This window comes from Phacochoerus africanus, chromosome 8, assembly GCF_016906955.1.
Source record: "Phacochoerus africanus isolate WHEZ1 chromosome 8, ROS_Pafr_v1, whole genome shotgun sequence".
NCBI lineage: Eukaryota > Metazoa > Chordata > Mammalia > Artiodactyla > Suidae > Phacochoerus > Phacochoerus africanus.
In genome coordinates, this window is record NC_062551.1 from 13,391,145 (window position 1) to 13,403,217 (window position 12,073).

The 12,073-nt window shown below is 40.9% G+C and overlaps 1 protein-coding gene across 1 annotated transcript in view; it reads left to right on the forward strand.

The window, feature by feature from the left end:
• Positions 1-12,073, forward strand: part of SF3B3 (splicing factor 3b subunit 3) — a 54,591-nt gene that overhangs the window by 14,255 nt on the left and 28,263 nt on the right. Inside the window, exons 8-10 of the mRNA XM_047789784.1 lie at positions 1,332-1,435; positions 8,324-8,489; positions 10,500-10,595. Coding sequence (XP_047645740.1) covers positions 1,332-1,435; positions 8,324-8,489; positions 10,500-10,595 — 366 coding nt within the window. The remainder of the gene's footprint in view (positions 1-1,331; positions 1,436-8,323; positions 8,490-10,499; positions 10,596-12,073) is intronic.

Here is a 12,073-nt window from a genome sequence, read left to right on the forward strand (position 1 = left end):
CTGTGCCACAAGAGAGTTCCAGTTTCATCCTAATTTTAGTATAATTAGATAACCTTATTTTAAAAAATGATATATACATTTAAGCTTTACAAAATGGTTTTATTAAATCATGTGTGGTTATTACAGCTACTCTCAGATAGAAAGGACAGTTTATGCTAAACAAGTAAAGAAAATAGAGGCATTCCCAGTGAGGCACAGTGGGATCAATAGCATCTCTGCAGCACCAGAGGTTTAGTCCCCGGCTTGCTTTGCTATAATTGTGATGTAGGTAGCAACTTTGGCTTGGATCTAATCCCTGGCCCACGAACTCCATATGCTGTGAGTCGGCCAAAAAACCCAAAGGGAACAGAATGCCTTAAGTGTTGCCTAAGTTATTGCATGGGTCGCAGGATCTGGTTTGGCTGTGGCTGCAGCTCTAGTTTGGCTCCTGGCCTGGAAACTTCCATATGCCACTGGTGGGCAGGTTAAAAAAAAAAAAGGCAAGGAGAAAATAAAAAGAATCCAACTTCAGGGGCTTGAGTCACTCTCGGAGGTAAGGGTTCGATCCTTGGCCCTGGAACTTCCACATGCCAGGGGTGCGGCATATTCAGCTCTGCCATTGTGACACAAAAGCAGCCATTAGGCAGTATGGAAACTAATAGGCATGGCTGGCCTACAAGCTATAGTTTGCTAACCCCTGGTTTGGACGTGAAGGAATAGTATTTTATTTGCTACTTGGCTCATTATAAGACTAGGCTACTTTTTTTTTTTTTTTTTGTCTTTTTGCTATTTCTTGGGCCGCTCCCGCGGCATATGGAGATTCCCAAGCTAGGGGTGGAATCGGAGCTGTAGCCACCGGCCTACACCAGAGCCACAGCAACGCGGGATCTGAGCCTCGTCTGCAACCTACACCACAGCTCACGGCAACGCCAGATCGTTAACCCACTGAGCAAGGGCAGGGACCGAACCCGCAACCTCATGGTTCCTAGTCGGATTTTTTAACCACTGCGCCACTACGGGAACTCCCCTTTTTTTTTTTTTTTTTTTTTGTCTTGTCTTTTTAGGGCCTCAGGCACAGCATATGGCAGTTCCCAAGCTAGGGGTAAAATCAAAGCTGTAGTTGCCGGCCTACGCCACTGCCACAGCAACACAGGATCCAAGCCTCATTTTCGACCTATACCACACCAATGCTGGATCCTTAACCCCTAGCAAGGCCAGGGATTGGACCTGTGTCCTCATGGATGCTAGTTAGGTTTGTTAACCACTGAGCCATGACAGGAACTCCTGGGCTACTTTCTTTGCCCTAGCTTCACTTGTCTATACATTAGAATATTTTTCTCTTTCCACTCTAGGTTACTGAGATCCGGCTCAAGTATTTTGATACTGTGCCTGTTGCTGCTGCCATGTGTGTGCTTAAAACAGGCTTCCTTTTTGTAGCATCAGAATTTGGAAACCAGTGAGTAATCCTTTTATCTCGTTTCACTCTGGTTACTATAAAAGTTGGGTTAAAGATGTGGCTTCAAGGCCATGGAGCTTTTCCCAAGAATGTTTTACTTTCTTTAAAACAAAAGTTTTGCCCTCTTTTCTCTTTCACATTCTTTCTTTTGGTGTCTTCCTCTTCTTTAGTGGCTTCAATCAATAGCTATGGGTAGCTGCAAAAAATAGCTTTAGAAGTGATCTCTCCTGAGCTTTTTGCTGGACATTTCATTGAATAAATATTTGTTGAACTCTGTATGAAATAGACATTCCACAAACACTCCACTTGTACATATCTGAAGTTGAAGCTCTCCAGTACACAAAGCTTCTTAGCCACATCACCAACCCTCCCAACTTCACTACTTCTCTTGATGTCTGATGGACCAACTCCAGCAATTTGAGTGTAAAATCTAAATTTTGCTGTCTTCCACAACTTTGAGTTGACTGCTAAGTTCTGTTTTTTACTTCTGTATCCCTTCTTTGTGGTGCTAGTCTGAACTAGCTCCCTAGTTTCCCTACTGCAGTTTGCTGCCTTTCCTGTAAAACTCATTCTTTATAGAGTCATCTCATTAAGCAGACAAAACACGACCATGATGAAATCACTTCCCCATCCCTATGTGAAAATCTTTTGGTAGCTTTTCATGGGACGGATGGATCAAGTCTAAACTGTAGCCTTGATTTTATGACCAGTATTGAAGACACCAAATTATGAGATAAGATGCCATGGTCTTACTATCTAGTTCAGGTTTTGCTAGTATCTGTGTAAACCACTTATCTAATGCTATTTCTTCAGAATGAAAATGAAGATATTGACTAAAATTCTGCTATTCTATGCCATTTCTGCCTTGTGCCCAGCTGTTTTCCCTTTCTTTAACAGGGCTTTTTACTCATCATTTTTTTTTCTTTTTTCTTTTTCTTTTTTTTAAAGGACCACATCCAAGTCATATGGAAGTTCCTAGGCTAGGGGTCAAATTGGAGCTGTAGCCATGGGCCTATACCACAGCCACAGCAATGCCAGATCCGAGCTGTGTCTTCAACATACACCACAGCTCATGGCAACACCAGAGCCTTGACCCACTGAGCGAGGCCAGGGATTGAACCTGCATCCTCCTGGATCCTAGTTGGGTTTGCTATGGCTGAGCCGCAGCAGAAACTCCCGTCCTCATTTTAAAAATTAAATTAATTAATTAATTAATTAATTTTTTGCTTTTTAGGGCCGCATCTGCAGTATGTGGAAGTTCCCAGGCTAGGGGTCTAGCTGGAGCTACATTTGCCGGCCTATGCCACAGTTACAGCAATGTGGGATCTGGGCTGTGTCTGTGACCTACACCACAGCTCATGGCCATGCTGGATCCTTAACCCACTGAACAAGGCCAGGGATCAAACCCACAACCTTATAGTTCCTAGTCGGATTTGTTTCCACTGCACCACGACAAGAACTCCTATTTTTTATTATACTTGATTTACAATGTCTGTCAATTTCTGCTGTACAGCAAAGTGACCCAGTTATACATATATATACATTCTTTTTCTCATATTATTCTCCATCATGTTCCATCACAAGTGGTTGGATATAGTTCTCTGTGCTATACATCAGGATCTCATTGCTTGTCCAATCCAAATGTGGTAGTTCCCATCTACTAACCCCAGACTCCCTGTTCTTCCCACTCCCTCCCCTCCTCCCAGTTGGCAACCTCAAGTCTGTCCTCCATGTCCATGATCTATTTCTGTTACGTAGATAGATCATTTGTGCCATATTTTAGACTCCACATATAAATGATATCATATGGTGTCTTTCTCTTTTTGACTTAACTTCGCTTGGTGTGAGAGTCTCTAGTTCCATCCGTGTTGCTGCAAGTGGCATTATTTTCTTTTTCATGGCTGAGTACTATTCCATTATATATATGTACCATGTGGTAATCTGTTCATCATCTGTCAATGGACATTTAGGTTGTTTCAATGTCTTGGCTATTGTGAATAGTGCTGTGATGAACATAGGGGTGCATGTATCTTTTTCAGTGAAAGATTTGTCTGATATATAGGCCCAGGAGTGGGATTGCTGGATCATGTGCTAGTTCTGTATTTAGTTTTTCTGAGGTATTTCTGTACAGTTTTACATAGTGGTTGTACCAATTTAAGGAAGCTACCCTTATCTCCACATCCTCTCCAGCATTTGTCGACCTGTTAATGATGGTGTGGCGTGTTACCTCATTGGTTTTTTTTTTTTTGCTTGTTTGTTTGTTTTAGCTTTTTTAAAATTACAGTCATGTGTGACCATACTGCCCAGCACCCCCCTCCCCTTTTTTTTTGCTGTTACACCTGTAGTGTATGGAAGTTCCTGTGCTAGGGGTCAAATTGGAGCTGCAGCTGTGACCTGCAGCTGTAGTCTTAACCCACTGAGCTAGTCTAGGGATCAAACTTGCATCTTCACAGAGACATCATGTCCTTAACCACATCGTGTCCTTAACCACATTTTGTCTTAACCACTGAGCCACATCAGGTAACTGCTGTTACTGCCATTTTTCCAAACTTTTTTGTTACTCCAAACAGAAACTATTCATTAAGCAGTAACTCTCCCATTCTCTTCTCCAGCTCCTGGTAATCTAAGTAGAATCTTACAACATTTACTCTTTTCTGGCTCATTTTACTTAGTGTTTTCAAGGTCTGTATGTAGCCACACCATATTCTTTTTAATCTCTGAGTAATAATCCATTGTTTGTATGTATATACCACATTTTATTTACCTGTTAATGGACACTTGGGTTCTTTCTACTTTTTGGTTTTTGCAAATAATGCTGCATTGGACATTAGTGTGCAAATATCTGTTTGAATCTCTGTTTTAAATTCTTTTGGACATGTACCCAGGAGTGGAATTATGAGTAGGTCATATGGTAAATCTGCTCAGTCCTCCTGTAGCTGCTGTCATTTTACATTTCTAATATGTGAAGATTGCAGTATCTCTATAACCTCACTGACAGTAGTTACTTCTCACTTTTTTGGTTATAACAAGTAGATGTGAAATAGTATCTCTTTGTGGGTTTAATTTGCATTTCCCCTAGGATTAGTGATGTTGGATATTTTTTCATGTGCTTATTGGCCATTTGTTTATCTCTGGAGGAAAGTTTATTTAAGATTTTGCCCATTTTTAGTTGGGTGGTTTGTCTTTTTGGTTTGTAAGGGGTTTTTGTTTTTAACATATTGTGAAGGTTAATCTATTAGAAACAGGGTTTGCAGGAGTTCCCTTGTGGTGCAGCTGGCTAAGGATCTGGCATTGTCAATTGGAGCAGTTTGGGTTGCTGCTATGTCGTTGGTTTGATTCCCTGGCGCCCCCCCCCCCATAAGAAACATAGTTTGCAATATCTTTACGCATTCTTTAGGCTGTCTTTTCATTTTCTTTTCTTTCTTTCTTTTTTTTTTTTTTTTTTTAGGGCCGCACCCACGGCACATGAAGTTCCCAAGCTAGGGGTAGAATTGGAGCTGCAGCTGCTGGCCTACACCACAGCCATAGCCATGGGAGATCCAAGTTGCATCTGTGACCTATACCTCCACAGGTCATGGTAATACCCACTGAGCAAGGCCAGGGGTTGAACCTTCATCCTCAGGGATACTAGTTGGGCTGTTACTGCTGAACCACGATGGGAGCTCCTTCCTTTTCTTGATGATGTTCTTTTCATTTAGTAAAGTTCAGTTCGTTTCTTCCTTTGTTACTTGTGTCTTTTGCATCATATCTAAGAATCCATAGCCAAATCTAGGGGTCGGAAGATTTATATGCCTATAAATCTCAGGGATTTTCTTCTTAGGGTTTTCTGGTTTTAGTTTCTGTGTTTAGGTAATTGATCCATTTTTCAAAAATTGAACTATAGCTGGTTTATAGTATTGTGTTAGTTTGATTCTTTTCCATTATATATTATTATAAGATATTGAATATAGTTTCCTGTGCTATACAGTAAATCGTTTGTGTAGAGTAGTATGTATCTATTAATTTCATATTCCTAATTTATTCCCTGTCCCTTCCCCTTTGGTAACCATAAGTTTGTTTTCTATGTCTGTGAATCTTTTACTGTTTTGTAAATATTTTTAAGATTCCACATATAGGTGGTATCATATAATATTTGTCTTTTCTCTGTTTTGCTTCACTTTGTATGATCTCTAAGTTCGTGTTGCTACAAAGGGCAATATTTCATTCTTTTTATGGCTGAGAACACTCCATTGTATATATACATATGTGTATATTTACATTCACACATACTACATCTTTTTTTTTCCATCACATCTTTATTTGTTCTATGTCTTGGCCATGTAAATATTGCTGCTCTGAACACTGGTATGCATGAGTTAAATTTTTATATGGTGATAAGTAGCAGTTTAATTTCATTATTTTACATGTAGAGGTCTAATTGTCCCAATATTTGTTGAGTGTATGTCATTTTTAATGCCCATACAGTATTCCATTATGTGGACTTGAGTTAAGGTATGTAGTATTATCACTGCAGCAGCTTGTGTTGCTGCTGTGTGGTATAGGTTTGATTCCTCCCCTGGGAATTTCTACATGATGTGGGTTAGGCCAAAAAAAACCCCAAACCCACACACACACACACACACACAGAGAAACTTATAATAACCTGTTTTGATAAATCTGTGGGTGGAAGCAATAATTTCAGGCATATAAATTATTGTCTTCTGGTTCATTACTTGGCACATAGTGTGTTTGCCGGGATTTACACATCCTGATTGTCTGTTAAATCTTGTAAAAGTCTTCAGGAGTAATATTACTGATTCTCTTTGTTCTGAAGAATAATAGTGTACGTTTGTTGAGCACTTGTCTGTATGTATCAGACACTGTTCTAAATGTTTTTCTTATATTATCTTAGTTTGGTTCCCATGTAAGCAAAGCCTGAGACAAGGACGTGAGTGCAGGTAGATTTTACCGGTAGGTAATTGCAGGATACAGAAATGAGGGATCAGTGGGGAGGGTTAGGGAAAGAGGAAAAGCCAGTTTTAAGTGCATGTTATTTAGTTTCTTGCTGTGGACAGTGGGAACTGGCTTCTGTCAAGACCTGCTGAGAAGCATGTACAATACCTGTGGAAATTGCCCACATGCAGGTTAACACCAACTGCTTTCCATTCTGGGTTGAAAGTTGCCCCTCGGGTCATGAACACTTTTCATGTTCTGTGCACTTTATAAATATTAATGTGTAACATTTTCTGTAAGACAGTGCTGTTATCTCATTTATGGTTTAGGGAACTGGGGTCACAGAATTTAAGAAAAATTTTTTATTCTTGGCCACAGCATACTGTGGTTTTGATGTGGAATCTCTGTTCCCAGACTAGGGATTGAACCTGGGTTGCAGCAGTGACAGCAACAAATCCTAACCACTAAACCACCAATAACTCCCAAGAAGTTTGATCATACAGTTAAATCTAATTCAAACCCAGAGCACCTGGTTCCAAAGTTCCTGCTTTGAAGCACACTTTAGCTAGTCAAAGTAACCTTTTCCTGTGATAGAGATAGTGAACCCAGCATTCTTTTGCTTATCTGAAAGTGTCTTTTTTTTGGCCTGACCCACTGCATGTGGAAATTCCCAGGTTGGGGGTTGAACCCACATTGCAGTTGCAGCCTGTGCCACAGCTTTGGCAGTGCCAGATCCTTAACCTGCCCTGCCACATGGGAACTACCTGTGAAAATATCTTTGTCAGGTGATCTTTATCATCTGTATGTAGACATCTCTACCTGAACAAAAAGTTTGTGTTAATTTTTGCTGTGTAGCAAAGTGACTCCGTTATGGGATATGTTTTGTTTTCAGGAATAATACTGTAATATTTGCATACTTTTTCAAAGTCATCAGTTCTTGGTGTTTCGTTAGATTTGGACTGGTTGTTGGTTAAAATAGGAAGTGGTTATAGATTTTCTTTGGATTTCATTTATCCATGTTTCATTTTATTTGACAGCTGCTTATCAGGTGCAGTACTATATTCTGAATACTCATTGAATTCTACAGGAAGGTGCTGTTAAATTTTCTAAATGAAGCAAGTGAGGAGATTAATAATATGCAGCCAGATAAGGGGCAGAACTAGGATTCAAACCTAGTGGAATCCTAGTACTTTTTTTTTTTTTTGTCTTTTTGCTATTTCTTTGGGCCACTCCTGCAGCATATGGAGTTTCCCAGGCTAGGGGTCTAATCGGAGCTGTAGCTGCCAGTCTACACCAGAACCACAGCAACGTGGGATCCGAGCCGCGTCTGCAGCCTACACCACAGCTCACGGCAACGCCGGATCGTTAACCCACTGAGCAAGGGCAGGGATCGAACCTGCAACCTCATAGTCGGATTCGTTAACCACTGTGCCACGACGGGAACTCCTGGAATCCTAGTACTTTTAACCACTGTGATTCTAAGGTCCTGCCACTATATCAGTTTGAATTAAGTATTAATTTCTTTATGGCTGTTTTTTAAAAAAATAGAAAACCCCAGTCAGATAAGCAGAGATCTCAAACAATAGATAGTGATTCAATGGTAAAGTGATTTATGAACATTATGTTGATGGCACACATCTTCAGACAGAATTTTTTTGGGGGGTGGGGGTGGGGACAGCCATGGCAGGTCGAAGTTCCTGGGCCAGGGATCAAACCCTCACCACAGAAGTTAAGGTGTATAGCGTAATAATTGGAACATACATCATTTCATGATTACCACAGTTTATCTCATTTAGTACATCATTAAAGAAATAGAATGTTTTTCCCTTCATGATGAGAACTCTTAGGATTTACTCACGACAATTTTTGTACCTAAGTTATAGCAGTGATAATTATATTTATCATGTTGTACATCAGATAGAAAATATTTCAACTGAAATCTTTGTTTCTTCCCAGTTACTTATATCAGATTGCACATCTTGGAGATGATGATGAAGAACCTGAGTTTTCATCTGCCATGCCTCTGGAAGAAGGAGACACATTCTTCTTTCAGCCAAGACCACTCAAAAACCTTGTTTTGGTCGATGAGTTGGACAGCCTCTCTCCCATTTTGTTTTGCCAGGTATGTGTCTTTCCAGTCACTCCATAATGAGCAGTGCCAACCAGAATTTTTTTTTTTTTTTGGTCTTTTTGCCTTATCTAGGGCCGCTCCCGCGGCATATGGAGGTTCCCAGGCTAGGGGTTGAATTGGAGCTTCAGCCGCTGGCCTATGCCAGAGCCACAGCAACACAGGATCCGAGCCACGTCTGCAGCGCGTCTGCAACCTACACCACAGCTCACGGCAACGCCGGATCCTTAACCTACAGAGCAAGGCCAGGGATCAAACCTGCAACCTCATGGTTCCTAGTCAGCTTCATTAACAACTGCGCCACAACGGGAACTCCCCAACCAAATGTTTTTGAATCTGAATGAGTTTCAAAGTTTTAACTCCAATTAATGGGAATTTTGTTTCCCACTAGCGATGCTCAGGTGTGGCAGAAATTTTAGCATGCCATTGTGTTCTGGATTCCCGGGGTTCCAGTTACCATTAGGCACCACCCTACCCTGTCTAGATGATTACGCTTAGTGGGAGAGAGTTTTGCTTATATGCTAGACGTCGAATCAGAGCTACAGCTGCCGGCCTATACCACAGCTGCAGCAACTCGGGATCCGAGGCGCATCTGCGACCTACACCACGGTTCGTGGCAATGCTGGATCCTTAACCCACTGAGCGAGGCCAGGGATCAAACCTGCCTCCTGCTAGTCGTGTTCCTTATCACTGAGCCACAATGGAAACTCTGCCTTGTGTCTATTTACTAGCCTGGTGAAGCATCTGAATATTCTCTGTGAATAATATTTTTAAATGCATGAAGTAATAAGCATGTGGTAGCCAAGATAGTCAATTATTTTTTAAGTTATGAAAAAGTAATATATGTGCTACTCTAATAGGTTACTAAATAACAAGGTGGTGCATTTAAAATAGGTAATTTTTAAAAGAAATCTTTGTGAAGCCTGTTGTAAGCTTATAACCCTGCATGCTCATCCATGTTCTCGTAGGCTGCACTGCCTTACAGACACTCAAGAATTTTCATTTTAATTGTATAGTTTGACAAAACTGCAATACAAGTAACTTTTTGTCCCCTTTTTTGGTGCCCCATGACACTTGGAAATTCCTGGCCTGGGATCACATCTGAGGCTCAGTTGTGACATATGCCCCAGCTGTGGAAATGCCAGGTCCTTTAACCCATTGACTTGCCTTGGGATTGAATCCGCATCTTTAGTACAGTAATACACGGCTTCCCCATTTGGTGGCAAATGACCAGGTGCACACTTTCCCAGTAGTTTGTCAGATATATCATAGGAACGTCTGGGCATCTATGGTCATATGCATTCTTTTTTTTTTTTTTGTCTTTTGTTGTTGTTGCTATTTCTTGGGCCGCTCCCGCGGCATATGGAGATTCCCAGGCTAGGGGTTGAATCGGAGCTGTAGCCACCGGCCTACGCCAGAGCGACAGCAACACAGGATCCGAGCCGCGTCTGCAACCTAGACCACAGCTCACGGCAATGCCGGATCGTTAACCCACTGAGCAAGGGCAGGGACCGAACCTGCAACCTCATGGTTCCTAGTCGGATTCGTTAACCACTGCGCCACAACGGGAACTCCATCATATGCATTCTAACAGCAGATCTAATAAATGTAATTTTGAAGAAGTGATGAGGGAAATGATAATTGGAAGTGACTATAAACTTTTAACCTTGGTGACAGAGACAGCAATAATATAGTTTATTATCTATATTTTTAGTTGGAAGGGAGTGTTAAAATTTCAGTTTCAGGTTATATAACAATTTAATTGTAAAAAAATACTTTGTTAACTTGAGAAATGATACAAGTCTTTTTTTCTTGGTAAACTTAATGCTTCAAACTGGCTTGCTTTTGAACTTGGGTCTTTTTCACTCCATGGCCAAAGGGCCAGTAGCAGTATTTAAGCCTAATAAACTTAAAAAGTGATTTGTCCCCCTGAGAATAATGAGGCTTGAGTGTGAAAAATTAGCACAAGTAAACATTTTTTTCCCGCTAAATTTCTCTGTGCAGATAGCTGATCTGGCCAATGAAGACACTCCACAGCTCTATGTGGCCTGCGGTAGGGGACCCCGGTCATCTCTGAGAGTCTTAAGGCATGGACTTGAGGTAAAATTGGGCTTTCTCCATCATCTGTAGGATTTGGAGGTTGCATTGACAAAGCAGCCAGTGGCTTTGTTCTGATGAGATTAAACATGTATTTAATATTATTTTTTTTTTTTTTGCTTTTTAGGGCCACACAGTGGCATATAGAAGTTCCCAGGCTCGGGGTCAAATCAGAGCTGCAGCTGCTGGCAACGCCAGATCTGAGCCACGTCTGTGACCTATACCACAGCTCATGGCAACACCAGATCCCCAGTCCACTGAATGAGAGCAATGATCAAACCTGCAGCCTCATAGATGCTAGTCGGATTCATTTCCACTGTGCCACAACGGGAACTTCCTGTAATAAAAATATTTTCTTTCCCTATTTCCATGTTCCTATTCTGTTTCTTTCTTTCTTTCTTTTTTTTTTTTTTCCTTTTTAGGTCGTCTTCTATGGCATATGGAAGTTCCTTGGCTAGGGGAGCTACAGCTGCCAGCCTATACCACAGCCACAGCAGCCAATGTGGAATCTGAGCTGTGTCTATGACCTGTGCCACAGCTTGTGGCATTGCCAGATCTGTAATCCACTGAAAGGGGCCCTGGGATTGGACCTGCATCCTCACGGATACAGAGTTGGGTTCGTTACTGCTGAGCTACAGCAGGAAGTCTTAAGAATCTTTTTTTTTTAAAGTCCTCTATCCCTTCCTTTTTTCCAGTTCTATAAAAAGTCTGTGTTATATGTAAAATTCCTTCTAAATTGTTGAACATTGATTTGTTTGTCTTTTCGTTGAACTTTGTTGTCTAGCTAGATTATGGTCTCAGTTGGGCAGGGTCACTATCAGGTACTACATTTGGTGTACGGAGTGTAGTATAGCTGACATTTATGTTTTACTGAGGATGAAGTTTTCCAGGGTTCTCCTGTACCATGATCAGGTATTCTTGCTATTATGTCAGTGAACCAACAGAAGAAATGCCTTTCATGTATATACTTGAGTTCTTCCTGTAAAATGTAGTTATCTAGCACAATATATTAGGCTGCATAATTTTTTTATGTCTATGTCATTTAAAAAATAGTTAATGAAGTTTTTATTTTAGAATGGTTTTAAGATTTACTGATGTATAGTAAGAATAGTACAGAAGAGTTCATGTATAATCCACATCCAGTTTTCCTCTCTAGATCATTTTCGAGTTCATCTTAGATATTTCATTTACTCTCATTTGAGAACCTATAGGATATTCAGAGGATTCTTGACTCTGACATTAAAGAGCGTAAAAATCTAGTAGAAAGGACAAAACAATTCCTCAGGTCACTTTTTTTTCCTTTTAATTTTAAAAATTCTTGTTTTTTTCTTTTTTGGTCACCTCATGGCATATGGCATTCCCGGGCCTGGGATCATATTTGAGTTGCAGTTGCACCCTATGCTGGAATCTTAACCCATTGTGCCAGGCCAGGGATCTAACCTGTGTTCCAGAGCTCTAGAGATGCCGCTGGCCCCCGTTGC